Source organism: Chenopodium album, chromosome 20, assembly GCF_948465745.1.
Source record: "Chenopodium album chromosome 20, dcCheAlbu1.1, whole genome shotgun sequence".
Taxonomy (NCBI): domain Eukaryota; kingdom Viridiplantae; phylum Streptophyta; class Magnoliopsida; order Caryophyllales; family Amaranthaceae; genus Chenopodium; species Chenopodium album.
The window spans coordinates 39,247,362-39,274,132 of record NC_137853.1 but is presented as its reverse complement, the minus strand read 5'-3'; the positions used below and the strand labels follow the sequence as shown (position 1 = coordinate 39,274,132).

Below are 26,771 nucleotides of genomic sequence, written 5' to 3'. Positions count from 1 at the left end.
TTAAAAAAAATAAAATGCTAAGGACACCAGGAGATGACACGTGTCATTGCTGGTGTGTCTTTTAGTATATAGTTATTGATGATTGATGATTATTGAATGGCATATATTCATTTCTTATAGAACCAAAGTGGAGTACTAACTGTCTAACTCCGTTTCACATTTTTGTACTTTTTTTAATATTTATATTTCACAAAGGAAATTTTGACTTTTACCACCAAAAAAAATCAAAAAATTGTTTTTTACCACCAAAACTTCTAAAACTTTTATTTTACCACCAAAAAAAATTCTAAAAATTGTTTTTTACCACCAAACGGCAAGAAAACCGTTAAATCTAACGGCTTAAAAAAATTTCCTTCGAATTTCGTGCGCAAAATATGTTTTTCATGGGTTTAGGGGGCCACTTTAGCCCTATGGGTCCAATTTGAGGTCAAAATTGACAAAAAATGATCGGAAATGCCTCGTTTTGCGTGTTCACGCAAATCGAGGTTTTTTTAAACACGCAAAACGAGGCATTTTCGATCATTATTTGTCGATTCTGACCTCAAATTGGACCCATAGGGCCAAAGTGCCCCCCAAAACCCCAAAAGAGCATGTGTTTGACACGAAAATCGAAGAATTTAAAAAATTCCGTTAGGTATTTGACGACAGGTGGTAAAAAACAACTTTTAATTTTTTATTTGGTGGTAAAATAAAAGTTTTAGAAGTTTTGGTGGTAAAAAACATTTTTTTGATTTTTTTTGGTGGTAAAAGTCAAAAAATCCTTTCACAAATAATACTCTAAAACTGCAATTAATATGAAACGGAAGTATAATATTGAATGATAAATAGGATAAACTAGTACTTAATGAAGGTTATGCCACTATGTTTGACATGTGGTTTCATGTGATCTAATCCACATCACCTCTGTTTGATCACCATCATCAATCAATTTTAGTGACAGTGGTCCAATTACACGATTTGTTAAGATTTGTAATAGACAAATTATCTTCAATACGAGTACTGGTTGTTGAAAATTAGTTGTCTCGAATCAAATTGCTAGTATATTACTTATGGCACCGTGAATCAAACTGCACATATATTTACGAGTACTATTTTAGATTCTACGAAACAATGGCAAGCTTTTAAAAACTTTGAATGGTGCACAAATTGAGTAATACTTCGCTTTGTAAATTGTAATTTTGTATAGAGATAAATAAGTGTTTGTTATTTTAGTGTTAGATATAATTTTGCACTCGAATTATAATTCTAGTGATAATATGGTACTCTATACAAAATCCAATCAAAATGTTTTCTTTAAATTGTCAAATTACTTGATCAATTTGGGCAATTGGGCGTTATTATTCAGTTCCACATTTATCTAATTTCCCATCTTATCTAATACATTTAATGGAAGACATGAATTAATTACAAAATCAAAGTAGATTGTAGTAAGAATTAATGATGTAAAGGATGTGCCTAGCTACACAAAAGGATCCATGAGATTATAAGAAGTTTTCCATGGAATATACTCATTACTCAACATAACGAAAAGGATTTATCAAGCCTGTATATGGTTTTAGTCTTTTAGACTTTCTAAAACCGGAGTAAATTGAAAAGCAATGCAGCGAAGAAAAGAATGTGTGTACTAAAGGATTAAGACTCTCCGCCTTCCTGTCAAGATACTGAAAACTGGTTACTGTCACAAGCTAATACTATACCAAAATGTACATTGGTAAAGGTACAATAATTCTCGGTCTGTCCTCGTTTGATGCTTTGGTTCTCAGATTGGATCGAACAGGACAAAAGAAGAAAATGAAGATAGAACTGCAAACTACTACAAACTGCACGTCTGCACACTGTACAGGCTATGAACGAGGTGTGAGAGTGAGTTACGCAGAGCTACCTTAGCAATGCCACTGCCATGAAACATACCAGCAACTCAGCTCTGACCAGCAGCATAGCTCAGATTACATGGACTCAGAAGTGACCAGTGCAACCCTAGTGCATGGCACTACTAATGAATTGGACTCAGAACACTCGGTAGTCGGTACATTTTGTAAGCAACTCGGCTCCAGCAGCATTGGACCACAAATCACGAGCTTTACTTAAAACTTGATGGCCCTGCTTCAGCATCTACGTTTTGGCTTGATCACTTCCAGAAGTTTATCATCATTCTCCAAGACCTCCCTCCAAAATAAAAGTCATTGTTAAGAGCCTTTTCCTTTCCTCGGAACTTCCAACAGATTTAGCATCCCCATCTTCATCATCGTCACTTTCAACAATACTGACATTAGTCAGACGAGAAGAATCTGAGGTACTTTTGTTACCTCATCAGAGTTCATGGTGACAGCCATGACTTTTCCCATCAGAAAAAGGCTCATATTCTGCCATCAAACTCAAGTCAGGATGCAGGGTCCTAACCTCAGAAGAATTCATGACAATATTAGACACCACAATACCACCTCATTATAGTGGTATCAATACTAAATTCACGAGAACAAAGATATTGAAGAGCAAAGACAACAGCAAGCATTACGGGTGAAAAATAGAAGTTCCAAACAATACATTTATTGAGCAGATAAAATAAAACCAGTGGTAGAACATATGCTCATGGCTGTTCATGAAGTTTGATAATCAAGGAATCAGAGATTAAGTCACTCAACAAATCATCAGAGAATTAAGTGAACACAGCTGATGCCACAGGAATCAGAAAATGAAATGCTTCTCCACCATAGTCTATGGAGTGCAACCAGATAACCAGTACATTCCTAAGGCCAATAGTTCTTTTGGTTCCTTTTTGAACTATAGCATGTAGTCTTTCACTTCATTTGCAAGACACTAGAACAAACAATTCATGAAGTTGCTGCAGCAATAAAAGAGAACACAACCAAAAGCTCTAACTCACGTAACATAACAGGCATCAAAGAGCGTAAAACAGAGTCAAAGAAAAATTAATCACGATTCCACCATTGCGAAACAAAAATGTTCATAGAACTCTCGACATACTTTAGAGTAGAACATACAAGCTGCTATAAGTCTCAAAATCTTTCACTAAAGCTATCATTGCTAACTGGAGTAGACAAGTAACAAAACAAGTTGATAGGAAAAAAATTGTCGATAGTTGCAAAGGACGCTGCACCAAAAAGAAAACTGCACCATCGGTGTATACACCATCCTCAACATAACTACTTCCTTATTTCTTCTTTCCAGCTTCTGCCGCTTTAGTCTGCCAAAACAAACATGAGATGGGTCAAAAAAACATGTACGGCACTCTGCACCATACAAATTTGAAAAAAATAGACTCCATAGCATGAAAGGGTTATATATACCAGAGAGCCAAAGCTCAACAGAACATAAAGGGGGAAAAAAAATTAAGTCAAAGTGACGATAATACAAGTGCATAGTCCTACCTTCTTAACACCACGAATCTTCTTAGCTCTGTTCTTTCGTTCCTTCATTTGTTTCCTAGACTTCTCAACCTTGGTGGCCAATCCATTCTGAACCAAACAAAAGGCAAAGGAAGGTGGGCAATCAGAAAAATATACAGAGCATAAAGAGTAAAGCACAACAGCTCATTCCTCATTTCAATAGGTATATAGAAGAGAAATGGAATGAACATATTTACCCTGATCAGCCTGTATTTGGGCTCGTACTTCTTTGCACTATCGACAGAATCATAAATCAAACCAAATCCAGTTGATTTACCACCTCCAAAGTGAGTACGGAACTTGAAGACGAAGATGGAGTTTGGATCATTCACATCATACATCCTAGCTAATTTTTCTTTCAACTCCGCCTATGAGAAAGGGAAAGAATGTGGTAAGACATTCATCAACGAGATGCAAAAGGCAACACAGATTTATATTACAATGAAGATTGTGAAAGCTACAACAAATTCATACAATCTTCTCAGCAATTTCAAAATATACTACTAATACACAGTAAAGATAATATCAATACTAACAATGTAAATTAATAAAGCAACAACGCCCTAATAAGTAAACATACATTGAAGGAAACACACTGAAAATGCAACAATCAATAAGCAAGACTGCAAATTGAAACCCTCTAAAGGTAGGTATGGCAGTATTCACACTCACAAAGATCGATAAAAATCTAATGCCAAAAGTTAATGTAAGCATAATTCGGACATGTTCAAGGATATGAAGGCGATATGAACACCACAATAAACTAACAGCATTACGCTTGCATAAATTAACAAGCTACCAGGGTTTGGCAGAGGTAAAGACGCAGCAAATTCAAATTTCTGGTAATGCCACGATTTACATTATTAAAATTCACCTACACTACACCTAGCACATGTTTCTAATCTTAATACTAATGTCCACCATACAATAAGAATGAAATAAGCACCAGAGTTAATAAACTATGTTGATTAAAGAAAAATCAATGAAGAACACCTAGTTAAAGCATAATCAATCACAAAAGAAATGATATACTATTCAGTTAACCTAAGTATATTAATGTTGAAAATTTCATCAAATACTGATCAATTAAACTAAGTATATGTTGCAAATTTGAAGTGTGCAAAAAAATTATTGCAATTTCTAACACTGAAACAAAAATCAAATAAATTGCGAAAAAAGAATCGAGAAAAGAAGATCAAACCTTGGAAACGTTAGCACGACCAGGGTGAAGAACATCGATGACCTGAAAGTAACAAATTAATAACGAAAAACAAATTAGGGTTTAAGAAATCAAAGATTAAGAATTAAAAGTAAGGAAAATGTAAGAAACAAGGAATGAAAACAGACGAATTGCTTCCTAGAAAGAAGACGATTAGTCATGAACTTGCGAGTTCTGAGTGTGACTGCCTTTTCCGCCATTTTTGCTTTCTCTCTCTAGTTTCTCTCTCCTCTGGTGCAGGGGACTTGCGGCTGATTTCCAACTTCAAGGTTACACGGCGAAGATGAGAGAGTGAAGGAAAAAGAAGAAGGTGAAGAGCTAACTAGGGTTTTCTTTTATGTGGGTTTACGGCTTTTGGGTTTTGTAATTACTTTTGTTTGGGCCTTTTATTTGAGCCCAGTATTTGCCATTGTCGAGTAGCCCACTAAACGAGCATATAATTAATCAACGTCTGGTTTGCATGATTTAATGACACTCTATTTCTTAGTTTCTTGCACAATGGGTCAATGGCTACATGACTACATGAGTGCAGCCGTGCAGGGTGTTCGGGGCTTGTGACGGTCAATCAGGATTAATGCATATTTCTTTTATTGATAAACATAACTAGTATAAGTATTTTAAAGGGGTATTTTATCCTTTTTATTAATCGGGGGTAAATTTGTGATATCAGTGATAACAAAAGTTAATGTTAATTTTGTGAATGATGACTAAATTTAGAGAGCTTGTTCAATGGAGATTTTAGAAGCTCAAGGATTGCTTCAATAGAGGAACATGACACCCTTATTCTTTAGTGTTGACCGTACTTTGTATTTCACTCTTTTTTCTTAGGGTTTTGGCTTAATTTGGATGTGAAGTCGACGAGAATGGTGGTGAACTGGTGGATATGTTGGTTGAGACGAAAGGTGTAGGAAATGGTTGTGTCGGTGGATGATGGGTGAGGATGAAGAAGATGTAAGTGGACAAAAGCTCAAGCTCCTTCAACTGAGTTTGCTGAGGAGTAAGAATAATAATGACGGAGATGAAGGTGGATGGGAAGAGGAGGAAGATTACGAAATGTAAGTTAACGGTGTTGAATCAACAAAAAATATACGAGTATAAAATATTGATAGATGTAATTATATATATTTACATTTATGTAGTCATAAGAGAAACATCGTACGTTTCTCAATTGAGAAACTAGGGCTCCTTCATCAATAGGGTCAACATAGACACAAGCTAAGTAAGACTGATTCATCAAGTTTTGAGGTATCTTTGTAATTTAGAAAAATATAATGAATGTAATGACACAATATATATTAGTAAAAGTCTAAAAGGTTTGGGTAGGAACTATCACTATTGGACGAAGCTTAATTCTAAAATAGTCATACAAGTAAAAATTGGGTTTACAACTTTACAATAATATGACCTAAAACACTTACAAAAATGACCTAGAGAACAATTACAAGCATTAAAGACATTCAAAGGTAGATAATTTTGGATTTTAAGACGTATTAAGAGCATCTAACTATCTATAATCATATAAAAAGGCGAAATCTTGAATGACACACGTCATATTGGGTAAAAAGTTCTCTTGCCAATTCTCTTTTTTCTAATTTTATCATGTTATTTTAATCATTACTAAACCTAGTCATATCTTAAATTACTATTTTCATGGTTAAATGTTATAATATCTTTTTCGGAAACATATACATCTTTACTTATGTGTATAAAATTACAGTATTCAAAATTTAGAGAGAAATCAAGTGGAAAAACATACTTTATGAAATGAGACAAACATAAAAGAACACGTCAAAACCGTAATGCGAATCAATCTTAAGGGACAAACTAGAGTACACTCCGTAAGTCCGTAATATAGTACTCCGTATTTAATTATTGGAGAATGTTATACATAGCCCTTAGGGCTACATATAGGCATTAAAAACGCACTAGAGAATTGTGTAAAGTTAGGAAATCATGAAAATATAAAAACTAATTAATTACACTGATTTTCGCATGTTTTTGTCATAAATTTCTAATTTTATACTCCATCCGTTTCAAAATGATATTCCTATTTACGGAAATCGATGCAAGATTTTACCCATCTTTGACTGCAAAAATTTCTTTAATCTTACGCTAGCAAAAATTATAAAAGTTAGATATTAATAATCTACTCATCAAGACGAATCAAACTAGATCCCACATGACTATATTTGTTCTTATAGATTAAGAGTAATTTAAAAGATTCTCTCTTATTTTTAAAAAGTCAAAGATTCCAAGAAGGAACATCATTGAGGAACGGAGGAAGTACCATTTTCAAGAGTGTATTAAATGATTAAGGGTCTGTTCTCATACGTTGAAATTCAGTTCAGTTAAGTTCAACTCAGTTTTTAGTTCAGTTCAGTTTAGTTAAGTTAAGTTAAGTTAAGTTCAGTTCTACTCCTCATTTTCTTCTTTTATAAAATATTCATTTCAGTTTAGTTCAGTTCAATTTTGCTCAGTTCAGCTGAGTTCGATCAATGAGAACAGACCCTAAATATAGCTTTAGGACTACATAAAACATTACCCTTAATTATTTTAGGGCCGGGGCGTGGGCGCGTGGCTGCGTGGGCACTTTGTATATTGGGAATTCGAGTGACCAGAGATAATCTTGAAAATAGAGCTTAAAAATGGCTGCTCTTCCACTAATTTCTCTTGCTCATCCCTTTCAAACCCATCTTCTTCACTTGCCCTCAACAAAATCCCAGCTCCAAAATCAAATTTCATGCCCTAAATTCTCATCGGGTGCCCTTCAATCTGTTAAATTTCGCAGTAAAATCACGAAATTGAGAAGCAAGTCCAATGACCCAGCTGAGGTTGATCGTATGTTCAAGGATGAAAATGGCGTTGTTAATGATATGGAAGGTTACCTCAATTCTCTCTCCCTCGAATATGATTCTGTTTGGGACACCAAACCCTCTTGGTATTATTTCTATTTGCAATCCAGCTTTTTTATTTTTGATTACATTAATACAGCTGAAATTTCTTTAATTGATATCTAATTGTTCAATTTCAAGTTTTTTTGCTATAAAAAATCATTACTTTGTGTTAAATAGCTTAATTAAGTGGTTGTCAATTGTTGTCATTGAGCACTTTTTCTTGTTTGTTTGATGAAATTGAGAAATTGTTTGCTACTGTATATTTTAGCATCCACATTTGATTATACAAGAATTTACCATATACTTATATGCACTGTTTAATACTGAAAACATGAAATGCCATTTATGCCATGTAAGAGGCTCTCTTCTCATAAATTGTTTTCCAGTTAGTTGGAAGAAATATTTTGTGATCACAGCAGTTCCTCTATACAGTTTTTTTTTGAGGAAACAGGATAATCGATGCCTCTTAGTGTAGATTTTCTTTATACTTGTATCTAGTACAAGTATGAGATTTGAGCTTGGACATGAAGAAAGGGTAAAAAGGGTTTAAATGTGTTAGTAGATAAGCAAATTAAACGAAAGTACTTATCTCAATGTTGTGTAGACCAATTGACAATTGCCGCGTCGTGGTAAACCACTGACCTAAAAGACGATTCCGCGCTACCCCGGTGTAGTAGACATCAAGCGGTCGCCCTCCAGGATAAGCACGGCGCCGGAATTTGTGTGCACTCACAAACCCGACTGGAATTCAGAATACTTGCCCAAAACCGAAGGGATATATTATTAAGAGAAGGTAAGAAGTTAAAGATGGATGGTTTTTTTGTCATATATTTCGGAGGTGAATAATGTTGATTTATAAGGCAATGGAGGGAGTAAAAACAGCCAGCAATTAAAGGGAATGGTCATCAATCAAGTGGTGTAACATCCACCCATTAATCCCCAATAAGAGCTAGCTTTAATCAACATTAAAAGGGTAACGGCTAGTCTTTAAGTAACAACATTAATCAGCAATAATGCCCATTAAATTAGCAATAAGAGGAAGCTAAAATTAAGGGATTCCAATAGCCATTAAATCCCAACCGTCAAAAGAATAAACATTGTAACTTTCTTGGTTTTACTTCAAGAACTTCCAACAATCCCCCACAGGTTCGAAGAAGTGAAAAGAAAGAAAGAGAGAAAATTGGTTTTGGGCAAAACAAAACAATTGCATAAGTGTCAATGTCTCGCGACTTGAATTAACACATAGTGGACATCAAGCTATGATCCCTCACCTACCAAGTGACCTTCGTCTTGAACTTAATAGGGAGTTAGGGACCCGTCACTTTGAGCCACACAATTGAACATGTATAATATTCTGAAATTCCGCGAATAAAGGTGACGCATTATACTGGCCATACGTCCAGCCTGGATGCTCATAGGTGCTCTAGAGTATTAGCCCACCCAATACTCATAGGAAGCGGCCACACTTCCACACCTAAGTAGGTGAATCCCATCAAGTGTGAGCTACATCACACCACCAAAAATATGGATATGGGTTCATTAAGAGCCATTTGCTCATCCTCTTTCCATTTGTAGCAAGCACACATCAAACATCTAGGGAGGGACAAAATCAAATTTTGTGCTTCCGAATTATTTCATAATGTTCCCCTTTGAACTCATGATGAGTAGGAGTTGATTACTTGTAATTCATACTTTGGGCTTTTAGTCCCATCCCTTCCGATGTTACCAAAACTAGTTTTATACACAGGCCTTTATTAGTTAACGGATCCGTAACATTCCTTTTAGACTTTTTCTAGTCTAGTGATATCACCTTATATTCGACAATTTATCCTTGACATCAACCATTAATTATAGGCATGGTTCAATCAAAAGTAACTTCAACTTGCAAATCACAACGAATTCCCCTACAATGGGATATTTGCAAGCACATTTGCTCATAAGAGCCATATACTCTTGACCATCTTGCCTCATAATAACCTGTCAATTCAAGAGCAATAAATTTAGATTATTCCAAAACAAACATAGCAAAACAAGGTTGTTTAGCATAATTCCAAAACATAGCTCCACCACTTAGTGGTACAGACATAACCGCTTGAGTTTGAACTCATCGTCGAACTCCAATCACTCATGGAAACTTGCAATAGTGCAAACTCTAATCTTGTGTACTTTTCAAGTACCTATGCAACCTCCTCAAACCGATCTAAAGATCATTGCTCGAGTTAAGAGTATACTTTCTTAATCTACTTACATAATAAGCAATGTCCGACTAAGAATAGTTCCCAAGAAACATAGCAATACCAAATAGACACAAATGCTCACATATGATCAAGAAAATTCAAAATCTTTATATTGTAGCAATGACTCATCCATCCCAAGTTTAGCCATATAGACTTTCAACAAAACTCAGTGAATTAGCAACAAAAATCCATAGAAGTAATATCATGCATTACAATCCCCAAGAAAAAGATTGTGGAATTCTACACATAGTTAGACATAACCTAACTCATAGTCAACGACTTCTTCCACGGAAACAATCACTCATGACATTTCACTAGTTTAAAGTTGATACTCTAAAGACATAACGATACCAAAACAAACTTGTAAGGCAAACACCATAAAAACCGTCTTTAGCACAATTAATCACTTTAAGGCTTTGCATTAAATAATAGAAAACTCTAACATTAATACCTCTCATTACTACTATATTCAAATATCCACCACTAACAAAAGAAGAAAGAAATACATAGTTTCCCAATGTGAAAATCTAACCACTTGAAACATAGTAGTAACACACAAATATGCTCAAAGACAATTTATCCATATAAAGGATCAATCAGGCTCAGGATAAAGTTACTCTAAGTCTCGCCTATAAAGTCATAAACTAATCCAATTACTAATCAAAAAAAAATGAGCCAAGACCTTGAGTCCAACATTAATTCTTTATTACTTCCCCCACATTGGACGACAAAGTCCAATTCAAAGCCCTTAGCAATACTCCTAAAACCCACGTTCTCAATGAATGAAATATTTGGACATAAAACTCCCTCAAAAATCACATGGGGTCTTTATTAATATAGATTTCTTATAAAGAAAATGCATAAGTTTATAAAACATGAACCCCCACATGGAAGGACAAGGTTCAAATACCAAAATAGAGCATAAACAAATATATGGTTGGGAAAAATTCACAACTATGTCATAACACTGGGTATAATAACATATAAGGTGGACAAGAGCAGAGATCTTTGAAACATTGAATTAATCAAAGATAATAATTCAACAACACCTCAAAATATTAACTCCCAAGCCACCATATAAAATTCAAGGTATTTACAAATTACTCATGCTTTATTCATAAAGAATTATAACACAATAAAGAGTCATAGGCGGTAACCTAAACCATCATAAAATATTGGAAAAATCATAGTCTAATTCCCAAAATACTTTACTCGAAAAATTCTCCAAAGAAAAGTCATATAATCTCCTTAAGAAAAATTATCACATAATTTCCCTTCACAAAACTTAACAGATGTAAGAATTATAAATTCTACACTTACATGTTAAACCGAGAATAAAGTAATGAAATCAATTGAGTTATGAACAAAGCTTCTCAATACGAGTATTGCATATCATGGATTCAAGAAATTGACATAATACATCTCAATTCCATGCTCAGCACATACATGAATCATGATAAAAGTAGTACTTGGAGTACATATATACATGTACCTCAAAAACATGTTAAACAATATTGCTCAAAACATCCTACTGAATAGCAAGTTAATCCAAAATGTAGAACCAACAAACATAATGGTAGCTTTAAATATTTACTTGACAAATTCAACATTCAACATACTTTGTCAACAACCACAAAAGCATATATTTGTTAACAAATTGTAAACATAATAACATGAGACTCGGTTTAGAGTGAACCTCCCTTGAATTAAATCAAGTAACATGTGCAAGACCTCTATGAGATGCCCAACCGTCCTCATTGTAAATAAGGGCCTCAAGATGTCAACATAACTTACTAATCTGAGCAGCTAGTGAGAATCCAACCGTTGAATAATAAGCCTCATGTGTCCCAAACATACTCCCAAAATTTCAGCCCAAACCGACCAAGGATGACCTTTGACCGGGGGTCATCTTTGGGACTGCTCCCGGAAATCCGCGAATAACGAACAAGTCCTAAAATCTCAAAAATATAGCATAGGCATTAGAGAATATCAACAAAAACTCCACAAAACAATGAGATTTAGGAAACATTATAACACTCCGTCATGTTATTATATAAGATTGCAACTAGTTATATTGCACCATATATTCAACAACATAATATCATTGATCAATTAAAATAAAGTAACCCATATTACAATATTAGTAATATGTACCAAACAAATCTATTCAAATAAATGTAAAGTACCAAGTACAATCTTATACATAAGTACATAACATAAAGCAATCACTCAACCATTTAAGAAATAAAATCAATTATCAATTAAAAAGTAATTATAGTGCTCCGATCCCATGATTCAAGCTAATTCTCCAAATCTCCACTATGATATTTATTAAATCACAACAATCAAGGCTATAGTTTAGAACTTTAGATAATGTTCTACAAGAATATGGAAAAATTAAGCCCCAATCAATCACAGCATATATGCCATTAGCCATTAGTAAAATAGAATTAGTGCTATATATATACAACATGAACTTATAAAATTCTATATAAGGAATATATGGGATAAATAAATAATCCCCAAACCAAGCAATTGCAGATAAAAACAAAAGCATTGTTGAAGATTGCTAGTGACAAAAGCTTTCCCTTCATCGTAATACCAAATATCTATGTGAATAAATCATTAAGGCACACAATGATTTGCGGCAAAGAATACCATGAAATTCATCATCAGTTTTACATAACAACATAAAAATTGCTCCAAATTAAATAAAACTGTATGCTTCGTACTTATTAACATCCCAACATCCACCATTCTCAAAACTTTAGCAAAAAATTAAATTCTTAAATTCAGCCAACCAACCACTGCAAATTAATAATCATAGATATAGCATGAAGACAACCTATATAAGCAATACTATTATAATCCGTGATAAAGATTGCTTGATAAATCATGATAGCAACAACAAATCAACAACAGTGTACTCAATAAAATAAATCGGTCAGAATGCAATCAAATCACAACATTGTCTAAATTTGACATATAAAAAATTCAAATATTTAGAAATCATATAATTCGTCTTTTAGATTGTTAGTAGATAAGCAAATTAAACGAAAGTACTTATCTCAATGTTGTGTAGACCAATTGACAATTGCCGCGTCGTGGTAAACCACTGACCTAAAAGACGATTCCGCGCTACCCCGGTGCAGTAGACATCAAGCGGTCGCCCTCCAGGATAAGCACGGCGCCGGAATTTGTGTGCACTCACAAACCCGACTGGAATTCAGAATACTTGCCCAAAACCGAAGGGATATATTATTAAGAGAAGGTAAGAAGTTAAAGATGGATGGTTTTTTTGTCATATATTTCGGAGGTGAATAATGTTGATTTATAAGGCAATGGAGGGAGTAAAAACAGCCAGCAATTAAAGGGAATGGTCATCAATCAAGTGGTGTAACATCCACCCATTAATCCCCAATAAGAGCTAGCTTTAATCAACATTAAAAGGGTAACGGCTAGTCTTTAAGTAACAACATTAATCAGCAATAATGCCCATTAAATTAGCAATAAGAGGAAGCTAAAATTAAGGGATTCCAATAGCCATTAAATCCCAACCGTCAAAAGAATAAACATTGTAACTTTCTTGGTTTTACTTCAAGAACTTCCAACAAAATGTGTATTGTGTAGCTCGGTTGAATGGTTAGTTCATTGGTTGTTTATAGGAGGATAGGGTGGTAGACTGTTGGTTTTCAATTTGTTGCTTGAAGTCCTTTTGGTTTCGAATTATTCTGTATGTATTTGTGTATGCCCATAGGGTTATTTGAGGATGGTACTGGTTTTGGCTTCACAGTGTTCCTTGTTTCTTTTTGGTTTTAATTGTATAATGCTAAATTGGAGAAAGAATTACAATGAAATATACCGAATGTCTCTAAATTCCTTTGATCCTATTTATAAATAGCAAGTTGTTTAATCAAAGGCCAAACTCAAACGACTTCGAGGAGCCTTGCTTGATGGACAAGGTTACAGTACTATGTTGGTAGATTTAAATGGTGGGCAAATGAAGACATTGCTACCTTTTTTTTTTTTTTTTGGACTCAGACTCACAGCTCCTGAATGAGAAACCTTTTGCTGAATCAATAAAAATTGGGGTCCTGATTCTCATTTTTGTCCAGTCTAGATCTGGAGGATTTAGAACTCTTTGATGGTATTTTGATCTACCAAGTATGATTTATTGTTATGGATTGCCTGTTACCATCTTTAGTTTCTTGATTTGTTTGTCAGCCCAAAGGGCCCTAAATCATCAATTGTGATGTTTCATAATTTCATCACTATGTTATAACCTGTCGCAAGAGAATTTCTTTTTACCTTCTTTTTTAACCTTTGAGGGAAACTTATTACAAGAGATCAACTATTAGAATTACTGCAATTATATTCTATGCTTTAGCCTCAGTCTCAGTCATCCCTGTTGGCCAGTTATCCTTGAGGGAGATATAATTGCTTTCTGTATGTTGAAAATTACAAGTGATTTGAAGAATATGCAAGAAAACGTTTTGTCTAATCATGCAGCATACCGGTGATTTGAAGAGTTTGCAAGAAAACATTTAGTCTCCACACGAGGATACAGTTTGCTGTTAATTGTCTTTCAAATGCAGACTAATTTACAAGTATACAACACAGCTTTTCAAGTTTGACAAAGAAATAATATGTTAACTTTGTAAATTGATATTTACATCTTTGATACTGACCAGTGACCACAAATGTATTATCTTTCTGTTTTTGATATTATTTTAAATTTTCAGAATTGTTCAATTATGGTTGAAGGATTTGTTTTCTACAATTTTGTGGTAGGTGTCAGCCATGGACAATAGCCCTGACTGGAGTATCGGTGATTGCATGCAGCTGGCTGGTTCTGCACTCCGTTATTGTTACTGCTTTAGCTTCCTCTGCAATCTTTGCATGGTGGTACATCTTCCTATATTCATACCCTAAGGTTTGATATTCCTCCTCTGTTACAACTTCATTATTACATACGGTCAATACTCAATATAGACTGTTGGTCCAGTGTTGCTTGGTTCAACGAAAGTAGAACATGCTCACCCGTAGAATTTGAATGCCCTCTTTTGTCATTTCAGTCTTTGCTGATGGATGCTGTCAAGTTTATCTAAAAAAACTACTAGTACTATTTTTTGACAGTTGCAACAGACATACAAACTGAAGCATATTTTTACTGGGTTTGAAGGATCTGTAAACAGAACACCCCAGACTGCTCCACTTTTTTATTTTTCTCTTAGCTTTAAAATAGTCAAACTCCAACTAAGGCACAGAGACTGGTTTAGCACTCTGTTGATTGTTCGATTAACTTTTCATACTCAATGCTTCTTGTACTCGAGAAACTCCAAATCTGTAACTTTAATGTGCGCAACTTGCAAATCACCAACCCTAGTATACCCAGAAATGCCCCCTATGCTCCTTCAAAGTTCACAAAATACCTCTATAAGTTTCCTGATTTTTGAAATACCCATGGGAATGCAATTTTATAATTAGGCAACCCTCTCTTGTACACCTCTTACGTGAAGTTAACCAAAATTATAGAAGCCATTGTATTGGACTTGAAAACACTCAAGTTTTGACTAGCATTGAAGAGGAATGATAAATATGAATACACAATGAAAAAACATATATTTTCTTTTCTTTTCAGGCATATTCAGAAATGATTGCCGAGCGCAGAAAAAGAGTGAAAAGCGGCACAGAGGACACTTATGGATGGTCAAAGAACCAGTGATTACAATGGACAACACCACAGCAGAAGGGGCTCTTTCTTTCTCCTCTACCCTACCAAAGGCCAGGGGGTCGAGTAAATGATGATGAACAGGATGAAAAAAAGTTCCAAATGAGTTGCATAAGTGCATAACCTTCACATGGCTATTGACATAAGGCAGAACAAAACATCGGAATGGTCTTGTTCCTCGTCTGCAGAAACTTTGCAAATAAAATTTGAGATTCGATTTGTTGTGAATTGTTGTCATAGTCATTCAATTATCACACCATAACAACAGTGTTGTACAGTTGAATTATGTACTTGTAAAATCCAATTTAACATCAGGTGACTTTTCTAGGACAAGTACTCTTGTGGCATCCTTGTAGTTGATTATTGACATAAAATTTTGCTTTGTGATATTGCATCTTTACAATTGGTTATTGGCCAAGTAACTCCCCCTCTGTTGTATTAAAAAAAAAAAAAAAAAAAATGTAACTCCCTCTGTTCTTTACGAAGTATAAATTACTCGATTCGATTTTTTTAATTGCTCCCAAGTAATGGTTCTGTGATGGTTTCATAGTTAATGCACCCACTTGCAGAAACCAGCATAAAACTTGTCATGTACATTGCCGTTGTAAAACAATCTTACAAATAGTTTCAGTCCTGCCATTCTAGTATGCGTGAGGATGCTTTTGCGCAATTTTGATTATTTGGATCAAGTTACATCCCAGAAAATCCCACAAGTAAAGCAGGGATCTTCCAATCCACTTACAATATACTTTCCATCCGCTACAGCAAATTACGTTGTTAACATGCCCCTGCTACAATTTCAAGAATTTTCCTGTCAAGTAGAGCTTGAGAGCTTCTGCATGCAACATCAAAGAAAAACAGAGAAATGAAACGCCAAACTGTTAATAGGCAGCAAGTCAGCAATTAGCAATCAGCAATCAGCAACTATGATATTGTACATAAAGCCTAGAAAATCCAACTATGTCTTTGTCATAACATTTGTACATATGCCAATAAAATCCATGATCCACAATGGTCATAGTTATAGAAATGAAATTTCCGACAACCTTTAATACTAACTACTGATACTAACAAGTAAAACCTGCATTAAAAACACAAAAAAAGGTTTAATGCAAAAGTTAACTCGACAAAGTTATCTAACAGAGTGAGCTCTCTATGTTCTATGACTTATTCCATTCGTATTACAGCAGCAAATTTCCTAAGTCTAACACATCAATGCGGAAGCAAACACATGCCAAGAATGAGATCCCAAACGAGTAAAAGAAACTTTTCATGTTGGATTTCTGTAAACCAAACCTCAGAAAAGATTCATTTGTTCCTCTCTTTAATTACAAATATAAGCAAAGCCCTCCTAGCATTACAATGGCTAAAAGATAACACTTTTATTTATTTATTTATTAATTTATTTTTTATTAATTTTTTTTTTTATTTTTTTTTTATTATGGAGTATTATTTTTTTATCAAGTGTAAAATAGCCATAACAAGTGTAATAGCCATTGTATGCTGTACTTTAGCCATTGTATGCTGTACTTTCTAATTTTATTTACTTTGGTAAATCAAGAATGGTCATTTAAGAAAAAGTTAACGTGTTATCTGATAAAAATAAGGTTTTGGTTTTGGACCATGCAATAACACAAGAGATAGAATGCACGAAGGAATCAAATAACTTGGTACTTCAACAAACAAAAACTTAAATTAAACAATATTTGGCCAAGTGGCCAACATAAATCAGACGTCGTAAGACAATTCTTTGCCCTGTTCTTTACGGTCATCTCTTTTGACATATCAGAAGATGTTATTAGCTAATTGGATCGTAGAAATTTTTGGCCTTTCAAAAAGAATTATAATTGGTTTTAAGAGAAAACAATGTTGACTAGTTCAGAGCAAAGGATGCCCAAAAATCCAAAATGTCACAGTTCTTGTTCTCTAGCCAGAGAAAATGAGAGATTATCAGTTTATCACGTATGCTTTATTTACAGATGAGCTAATAAGCTTCTGTCTCGTTTGAGTTTTCCCTATCTCCAATGGTTTTTTTCAACACTGCTATGCCCCGTCTTCCACGTCAGACGTGTCTATTGACTCAACTGTGATCATTTACTATTATAAATGCCACTCTTATCTCTATTGTTACTACTTGTCAAGAAAAAAGTTTCACTCACAAAGTCAAATATACACTGATATCATCATGGGTTTTGGATGTTCTGCTACATTCATATTCCTTTTAGTTTTATCCGTTGAAGTACTTGTTATTGATTTCTTTGTACTTGCTAATGCTAACCTCCCTTCCTTGCAGCAATTGTGCCATGATCATGAAAAGTCTGCTTTGCTTCGTTTCAAGCAAAGCTTTCTTCTTAATTGCTCTGAATCATCTGATGCCTTTGCATATCCTAAGGTGAAATCATGGCATGATGGTCATCTGTTGGAAAATGCAACTGTAAGCAGTGATTGCTGCAGGTGGGATGGTGTTAAGTGCAATGAAGAGACGGGTCATGTGATTGGCCTTGACCTCAGTAGCAGCTGCCTTTATGGCACCTTCCCTCGTAACAGCACACTCTTCAGCCTTAATCATCTCCGCGAGCTTGATCTTTCTTGTAATAACTTCAACTATTCTCAAATCCCCTCTGAAATTGGTCATCTGTACAAGCTCACACATCTCAACCTCTCTGAGTCAGTTTTTAGTGGTCAAATTCCATCAGAAATTTCAAAACTGTCATATCTATCTCTTCTTGATCTGTCTCATAATGGAGATCCTACTGTTGTCAATGAGAAGTCAAATCTGAAACTTGGTGATTTGAGAGTAGAGAAGTTGGTTCATAATTTAAGTCGTTTAACCCATCTTTATCTTAACTCAGTTGACATATCTTCTGAGGTACCCCTTATCTTAAGCAACCGAACTTCCCTAAAAGCTATCTCCCTTGATTACTGCAATCTACTGGGTGAATTCCCAACAAATATTTTCCGGCTACCAAATCTTGAACTAATTTCATTGCTTAACAATCCCAAATTAGGAGGATATCTCCCAGAATTTCATTCTTGTAGTCCTCTTCGTGTTTTACATCTCTATGGAACTAGATTTTCAGGAGAGTTGCCAGCTTCACTTGGAAATCTTGTTTCCTTGAGTGTTCTTGATCTGCAGCTTTGTGAATTCTCTGGAAAAATTCCATCTTCAATAAGTAACTTGACAGACCTCACCGTTCTGGGCCTTGCGATTAATTATTTTACTGAACTTCCTCACTCAATCATGAACCTAACGCGCCTTACTGGTTTATCTCTTTCAAACATGATGAATGTTAGGACAGTCGGAATATTGAAATCTTGGTTACCTAAGCTAAATTCACTCACTGCACTAGCCCTTCCCCAAATGAATTTAGACAACGAATTCCTGCCTGCTCTGTCTAACTCTAGCAGATTCACTATTTTGGCTCTTTACGACAACTTGTTAACAGGTCCACTTCCGAGTTGGTTTATGAATCTAACCCAATTAGACACCTTAGAACTACATGGTAATCAGTTGCAAGGTTCAGTCCCACCCTGGATTTCTAACCTTAAAAATCTTCACATATTGAGTTTGTCTTTTAAGGGTGCAGTTGGCAAGCTTGACCCCTTTTTTTTGCTCCCAAATCTCCTTGTTTTATTGTTGACCGGTGTTCGCCTCACATTTCCTCCAAATACAAGCACCAATTCATCATCTTTTTTGAGGCTGCACATTCTGGGTCTTCAATCATGCAACTTGACCGAGTTCCCGAAGTTCCTACAATATCAAGATAAGTTAGAAACACTCTCTCTCTGGGGGAACAACATCACAGGCGATATCCCACAATGGTTAGTGAACACAACTAGACACAGTCTCTTGTCATTAAACCTTTCTAATAATCTTTTAACAGGTTTTGAAAATCCTCTGGTTTTTCTCCCATGGAAAAATTTGAAAATATTAGATCTTAGTGATAATCAATTGCGAGGGCTACTTCCAATTCCTCCAATTTCCATGCAAGTTTATCAAGTCTCAAATAATCATTTCTATGGAGTTCTTCCCAATCGTATATGTCGTGCAACTTCTTTAGTCTACCTCGACTTATCTGAAAACAATCTTATGGGCAAGATTCCAAGCTGCATTGGTTACCAGCTTAGTGGTTCTTTGCAAGTCTTAAATGTACGAGGCAATAAATTTGGTGGTGCCATTCCAGAAACATTCTCAAAATCATGTAAATTGAACATGATTAATTTAAGCCAAAATAAATTTGAGGGCAGGTTCCCAAAGTCATTAGTCAATTGTACATTGCTTGAGGTACTTGATGTCGGAAGTAATCGTATTAATGACACTTTTCCCTATTGGTTAGGAGGTATTCCCAAGCTGCAAGTTCTTATCTTGAGGCATAACAACATCCACGGCCAGATAATAACCCCATTGTCTGGTTCGGTTGGTCAGGATTTTCATTGCTTGCGTATTATTGATCTGTCTAATAATTATCTTACTGGTAACTTACCATCTAAGTACATTCAAAGTTGGGTTGCAATGGCAGTTTCAACTGAAAACTTGTCAAGCTCAACCAATTCTTTTTTTCGACTATATTATATGCATGATTATGGTCACTACTGGTTTCACGAAGAGCCATACGATTATGTTGCTACCATGACCAATAAGGGGAGAGAAACATTCTACACAAAGATATTGACTGTATTGCGAGTAATTGACTTCTCAAGCAATAAGTTCACTGGCAATATCCCAAAGATCATTGGGAGTTTGAAAGGAATTCAGCAACTGAATTTATCCAACAATAATCTTGTTGGTGGCATCCCATCTTCTTTCGCCAACATTACAGACCTCGAGTCCTTAGACCTTTCTCAAAACATGCTTTCGGGAGTGATCCCTCGAGAGTTAACAAAGCTAAGCTTTCTTGAGGTCTTTAATGTTTCACACAACCGTCTTGTTGGGCCAATTCCTGAAGGAAAACAGTTTAATACTTTTGACAACAACTCTTATGCTGGCAACTTGGCATTATGTGGAGCTCCATTGTTTAAGGAATGCAAGAAAGACTCTATGCCATCACCAACAGATGATGAGACGATTGAAGAGGACACAAAGTTGATTGATTGGATCATCAGATCATTGGGGTGTGTAAGTGGGTTTATAATAGGCTACATCATCGGGAAAATCTATGTAACTGATCGACATCATGATTGGTTTATGGAGACTTTCGGAAGGAGAGGGAGGTCGAAGACAAGGGTGAGGAGATCAACACAGAGGCATAGGAGAAGTTAAAGGGGAGAAACAACTGGCTTCTAATCTGTACTTGTGTTATACTTGATGTTTCCTCTTATCTATTGTTGCTTATGGTCAGTGTATTAGCAAGGATTGTCTGTAAAATATTTGGCTGTATGAATACGATAACAACCTGTGAAGATGAAATATCATAATTACAGTACAGAGTATTATTTTTATAATTAAACTGATTATTCTCATTATTAATGTTCATTCTTTCTTCAATAAAAATTCTTTGGACTTACCATTTAGCTGTAAAGACTTGATCACTTGGTTTCTCAAGTTAAACAAGCTGATTGAGAGCTGATTTTCAGTTAAGCTTTCTTGAATATTTCACGTCTTTCCTGCAAACTTATTATTCAGCTCATATATTTGGATGTTATTACAAATCAGCTAGCAGGCTCCAATCTTCATTGATTAGCTAGCAGATTTGGAAGATTTCACCAAACTGATAAAAAAGTATGAGGTTTGTTATTAATTATCTTGGAAGGCCTTTTTTTTTTCTTCACCTCATTTCGAGACCTTGTTGATTTTTCATCAAAAAGCAATGAGAGTATGAGACAATACTACTTCCACCTGTATTAAGTTCATATTACTAATTTTATTATGTTAATCCTGGACAGGGGAAGTATAACACGACTTGCTCATTTCCAGAGGACAGATGATCAGTGTTTTGAAGGGGAAAATATGCAGAGTGAAGATTCAGTGATCACAGCAATACTAATCAAAAGCAGCAGAAAAGATAAAATCAATAAAGCCTGAACAAAAACAAAGCAAAATTATGTAGGGAATCAAAATAGTAGTTCAGATTATCAACAGGCAACATTTACACTAACATAGGTCATTAACATAGATATTTATAAGTAGCATAGGATATAAAACAAATCTGACCTGCATCATCTAGCTTTACACAAACATCAGCAACTCAGGTCTACTATAGACATTCTCTCCTTCATCCTCCAGGGTGGGGTAAGCAGCTACGAGAGCATCTTGAGCTCCAATATAAAGAGAATTATAGATCTTCCAGTAGACTTCTCTGACCTTCCTTGCTGGGTGGAACAGACCCTGAAGACAATAGTTCAGTACTGCAGCAGCACCCAAAGCAACTCTCATCCCTTCGATGGCTTCTGTAACAGCATTGATGACGTGAGGTGAGGTTTCAAAGATATTGGGCCACACATAATTCATAAGGTGCACCAATGCATCTTCACAGCCCAATCCTGCAACACCAAGAGCCATGTGTTTCACAGCGGATGCTGCTGTCTGCCTGTGAACGAGGTCTCGGTCCATAAGAGCATCTTCAAGGAGAGGTGTAACAGCATAAATATAATCCTTCCCCATTTCACCAATATACTCGAAGAGGAAGGAGAGAGATTTTAGAACACCATTCTGTACATTAAGCTCTGGAACACGATATTCATTCATGAGTGCCGGCAAAACAGTAAAAGGAGAACAAGTCTCTGCAACAATTGCAATTGCCACGGTTGTGCAGACACGGTTCTGACGCTCTTGAACCTTGAGATTGTTCAGAAGAGTAGCCAAGACATCTTGAGGTCCGATAGCTTTGGCAATATACCCAAATGTGTTGACAGTGGCTCTTCGAATGCCTTTCTTGTGAGCCTTGAGCATCTCCAGAAGCTCAAAGCATATCCTCATCCATTCTCTTGCAGGAACAAATTCTGCTCCACGGTCTGCAATACGTCCCACAAGATCAATGCAGTTCTCCTGCACTTTCTCATGCCTGTTTTTCAATATAGGTGTCAATCTTGGGAGCAGATCCTTAATTGGAGGAGTCATCTTAGTCATACCGATGACGTTTACAATGGCTTTGAGTGCTCCCAAGATTGAACCCAGCACTTCAGGATATTCCTCTCCAAGGTACTCATACAAAACCACACCCAGGTGACCCATAAGCTGCTCCTCTCCACACTGTTTCATTACCACAGCAATTCGGGAGATCAAATCAGCAGCCTGCTGTCTTACTTTAGCACTCTTGTTATTCAAACGCCACTTAATTGTACCACATATCTGAGGGAGATAAGGTTTTACCCTTTGGCCGAGGGCATTAACCACAGCACCAAAACCATTAAGCATCACATTGGCATCATCACTAGTCTGCTCTTGGAAAGCATAGAGAATACCATCAATCAGAAGCTCCTCCAAACGAGCATTAATATCAGATGCACCTAAGTTGGTCACCACTTTCTCTATCGTCTCCATGACCATACGCCTGTAAGGTTCACTCTCATCTTTTAGATCCTCCACTATCCTACCCACTATGTCAGCAACACCGACCTTGTTGGCTATCTCTACAGTAGTCTCCACAAGTTGCTTGTAGTTTCTCCTGTCCAAAGCCATTCTCCTAACCCAGAAGTGCTTAAAGAACTCTGGAAGTATATCACTTCTAATATAGTCAGCCTCTACACCTTCGGTGCTAACACACTGTTTAACCACTTTCAGAACAATCTTCTTCATTTCTTCATCTGGTGACTGAAACTCTCGAATCAAAATAAACATGACTTCTTTTGTATAGTAGCTAGCATAAAGAGCATCCATCAATGGAATAATAAATCCAATGGCCTTCAGGAATGCAGCCAATACCTTTCCACGGTGTGATCTGATACCTTTCCACAAAGGTTTCAACACAGAGTCAAAACTCTCAATACCATATGGAGCTGAAGCCTCAGCAAGAGCTGCCAGAGATAGAGCGGTAATTGTTCTGACCTTCTGATTCTCATCATTGAGACCATGTTCAATAATCTCCACCAAAGATCTCAAGTGTGGCAGCACGGCACAACCAATCAAAATGGCTATCTGTTGAACAATTTTAATACCTGTGTGTCTGGCTTGCCATGACTTCTTACTTTGACACACGGCCTTCAGGAATGGCAGCAGAGCGGGAATACCTAGGGCTGAAGCCACAACACTAAAAGCCCTTGCAGTCGTATTCCTCACATACTCATCGATATTGTCAATATCTGGTCTCATGGCAGCAATCATAGTGGCCAATCCAGCAGCTTTGCTCAAGTTTGAAATAATCTCTCTCCCTTCAACACGTGCATAGTAGTCTTCATCGATCAAGAGTGGCTCAATAACCACAAGAATCTTGTGCACAAAAGGTCGAACCAACTCATCAAGCTTGTAAAGCACCCTGTCAATAACTTTCACCAGAAGGTGGCGTTCTTGGTCCTCCAGCGTTGGCTGCATAAGCAAAGGCAAAATCTGGTTGAAAAGAGGACCGGCACCAAATTCTCTGGCCTTGTCAGTGAGTTGCCGTAATGCAGTCTTTCTCTGGGGAGGGGTACCATTTTTCACCTTAAGTAACAATTTCATAATCTTTCTTTCCTTTTGCTCCTCAGGTGATAGCTTTTCCTCATTTTCGTCATTCAATAACACTCCAAAATGCTGATAATCCTCTGGTTTCATAAACGGCAACCCATTAGCAGGCTCCTTCCCTACATCAAACTGCTGATTTCTGTCTTCCACTGGTATTTGATAAAGCGGAGTACCCATTGGAGTGGGCGTGGCAAGGAGCTTTCTTGCTGGGGTTCTAATGGGCACATAAGAAGCTGGAGGATCCAAAATCTTATAACCTTCTGATGGGAACATGGCATCAAGCTCTTCATCAGTCAAAGGTCTGTTTCTCTCCTCAATATCCTTCTCCCACTTCATTAGGTTATATTGTTCAGGAGTCATGGGACCCCGCAAATTAATCTGCCCAGGAGTAGGTGTAGCCATATCAGCCCCACCAACAGGTGTCACACCAGGGGTCATAGCCGCAGAAGGGGTAGCCCCAGCCATGGGTGTTGCACTCCCCATGGTAGCTGGAGTCTCATCCCACCTTGATCTCTGTCGCTTTGGTGTGGGTGTTGCCATACCTGTGATTTTTGGAGTGGCATCCCATGTTCCAGCAGGAGTGGCACCAGGAGTAACTGCACCAGCTGCTGGTGTAGCATCAGAATCATCTGATCGGCCAGGTGTTGGTGTCTCATCCCACCTATTCCTTCGAGCAGAAGGTGTAGCATCACCAAGCCTACCTGGTGTTGGAGTGGCATCCCACCTTCCAATGCCAGGAGTAGAATCAGGCATATCCCAATCCGAGGAAGATTTAGCCTTCTTTGCAATACTCTCTTCAGGTTGCTGATCCTGAGACTGATCCCACCTATTTCTCCTCTTCTGAGCAGGTTGAACTTGAGCAGCAACACCACCACCAGCTCCTTTCTCCTCTTCCTGACCCTTCCTCTGCTCCTCCTCCTCTTTCTTTTTCATAGCAATTGCCCTCAACGTCTCCTCCATCTCTCTCTTCAACGCCTCCTCCCTCATCACCTCAGCATAACTCCTAGTACCAACATCCGGAGTCTTATCCCCCATAGCAAATGCATCATGCCTTGCAGGAGAAATAACCCTATCAAGCCTCCTTCGACGATAATCATCCTCACGGTCAATAATCCTCTGTGACTTCCTCAACCCATCATCATAGTCAGCTCCAACACCCGGCAGTTCCTTTAAAAGCGACTTAGGAGCCGTATAGGAAGCCAATTTCCGGGCCACCTCATTGTCCATAGCATCAACATTATCCTCATCATCATCAACAGGAATCGACTGAACATAATCCTCCCTCGCATTATTCCCATAAAGTTCGGTATCATAGGTAAGAGATGAAAGGGAGGCTAGCTCCTGTTCCATCTTCTTCCTCTCCTCCTGAGTCTTAACTATCTCAGGGTCTAACGACGCCATTTCTTTAACTCTAACCAAAACCAAAAACCCTAGTTCTTCCTTACTTCAATACTTCCCAATAACTAAAAATTATCTCAAGATTATCACAACAATCCAATCAATACCCTGCAATTTTGATCAATAATCAAAATTCTATGTTAAATCATCAAAATCATAGTGAATAATCTCAAACAATAAGCTTCTAATTTCGAATTTATCTCAACAAAACAAATTTAATTGATTGAATAACAGTATAAACAGAGATTATAAGAGAAACGAAATAAAGAAACATGGAAAATTCACAAAATTCTAAAGCAAATGAAAAAAGAGTGGCAAATACAGAACAAGATGAAGAAAAAAGACGATATTCAAATTAAGAAAGAGAAAGAGGAGAGATAAAATACCAGGTGAAAAGGGATGCGCGAGGAAGAAGACGATACAGTAACCGGAAATGGTGGAAGGGAAATAAAATTCGCCAACCAAACACTTGTTAATAGCACTGTCAAAACGGTTTGACAGTTCGGTTTCGGTTCGGTTTGAAATCGGTTCGGTATTCAATCGGGTCGGTTTGGAATCGGTTTGATTGTCTCACGGGTCGGTTTTGGTTCGGTTGAAATAGTTATCGGTTCGATTCGGTTTCGGTTTATTCTTAACCGGTTTTAATTCGGTTCGGGTTGTAAACAGTCCGGGTAGTAAACGGTTCGGTGCAGACGGGTTGCGGTTTGTTAACGGTGCGGTGTAAACGGTTTTTATCCCGGTTCAAACAGTTTCGGGTTGGAAACGGTTTCGGGTTAGAAACAGTTCGGTTCTTTTTTGGTTCAGTTTATAACTGGTTCGGTTCTTTCTTGGTTCAGTTTTTAACTGGTTCAGTTCTTTTTCGGTTCAATTTATAACTGGTTCGGTTCTTTGATGGTTTAACCACTTTAACGTTATTCGTATCGGTTCCATTTCAAGTTTACTAAATTACGGTTCGGGTCGGTTTTCGGTTTCAAAAAATAAATTGTTTATCGAGTTGTTTGGATTTGGGCAGTTAAATGGTTTTGGTTTGAAATTTGATAGTACTTGCTAATCTTTAGCGTTCACAAGTTTTATATAAAGTCGCGAATCATTTCATATTTACTATTTAGGCATCATATTATAAACAAATTCTCATTGATTTTATAAATACATATTATATTCTGTTTCAAGTTTAGTGATACTGATCTTACTAGTTTATTACGAAGTAGATTATAAGAGTTAGTGTATTAATGTATTATTGTGTTTACAATTAGGTTATTATATGCTTCTTATTTAATCATTTATATACA

The 26,771-nt window shown here is 36.5% G+C and overlaps 3 protein-coding genes and 1 pseudogene across 4 annotated transcripts; 2 read left to right on the top strand and 2 right to left on the bottom strand.

The window, feature by feature from the left end:
* Positions 1 to 2,919: 2,919 nt before the first annotated feature.
* LOC145597438 (small ribosomal subunit protein eS24z) lies at positions 2,920 to 4,956 on the bottom strand. The gene is made up of 5 exons (XM_081653603.1): positions 4,755 to 4,956; positions 4,609 to 4,650; positions 3,605 to 3,775; positions 3,390 to 3,476; positions 2,920 to 3,205 (listed from the first exon to the last, which is right to left on the bottom strand). The coding sequence occupies exons 1-5, from the start codon at positions 4,824 to 4,826 to the stop codon at positions 3,173 to 3,175; spliced, it is 405 nt and encodes a 134-aa protein (XP_081509729.1). The 5' UTR covers positions 4,827 to 4,956; the 3' UTR covers positions 2,920 to 3,172.
* Positions 4,957 to 7,211: 2,255 nt separating this feature from the next.
* Positions 7,212 to 15,882, top strand: LOC145598426 (uncharacterized). The gene is made up of 3 exons (XM_081654777.1): positions 7,212 to 7,564; positions 14,549 to 14,690; positions 15,399 to 15,882. The coding sequence occupies exons 1-3, from the start codon at positions 7,272 to 7,274 to the stop codon at positions 15,480 to 15,482; spliced, it is 519 nt and encodes a 172-aa protein (XP_081510903.1). The 5' UTR covers positions 7,212 to 7,271; the 3' UTR covers positions 15,483 to 15,882.
* Positions 15,883 to 17,628: 1,746 nt separating this feature from the next.
* Positions 17,629 to 20,908, top strand: LOC145598254 (receptor-like protein 6). The gene has a single exon (XM_081654585.1). It carries the CDS (start codon positions 17,674 to 17,676, stop codon positions 20,746 to 20,748), a length of 3,075 nt encoding a protein of 1,024 aa, XP_081510711.1. The 5' UTR covers positions 17,629 to 17,673; the 3' UTR covers positions 20,749 to 20,908.
* A 599-nt stretch (positions 20,909 to 21,507) lies between these two features.
* Positions 21,508 to 25,935, bottom strand: LOC145598088 (uncharacterized; annotated as a pseudogene). Its single transcript, XR_014103476.1, has 2 exons — positions 25,869 to 25,935; positions 21,508 to 25,590 (listed from the first exon to the last, which is right to left on the bottom strand). The product of XR_014103476.1 is annotated as an uncharacterized LOC145598088 (transcript).
* Positions 25,936 to 26,771: the final 836 nt, after the last annotated feature.

Bases quoted from the DNA above. Each gene is read 5' to 3' on its own strand.
- LOC145597438 (XM_081653603.1), bottom strand. From the start codon at position 4,826: ATGGCGGAAAAGGCAGTCACACTCAGAACTCGCAAGTTCATGACTAAT. The intron at 4,651-4,754 runs GTCTGTTTTCAT...TGTTACTTTCAG, and splicing joins TTCTTTCTAGGAAGCAATTC to GTCATCGATGTTCTTCACCC. The intron at 3,776-4,608 runs GTTTGATCTTCT...CCTTTCTCATAG, and splicing joins GTCGTGCTAACGTTTCCAAG to GCGGAGTTGAAAGAAAAATT.
- LOC145598426 (XM_081654777.1), top strand. From the start codon at position 7,272: ATGGCTGCTCTTCCACTAATTTCTCTTGCTCATCCCTTTCAAACCCAT. The intron at 7,565-14,548 runs GTATTATTTCTA...ATTTTGTGGTAG, and splicing joins TGGGACACCAAACCCTCTTG to GTGTCAGCCATGGACAATAG. The intron at 14,691-15,398 runs GTTTGATATTCC...TTTTCTTTTCAG, and splicing joins TCCTATATTCATACCCTAAG to GCATATTCAGAAATGATTGC.
- LOC145598254 (XM_081654585.1), top strand. From the start codon at position 17,674: ATGGGTTTTGGATGTTCTGCTACATTCATATTCCTTTTAGTTTTATCC.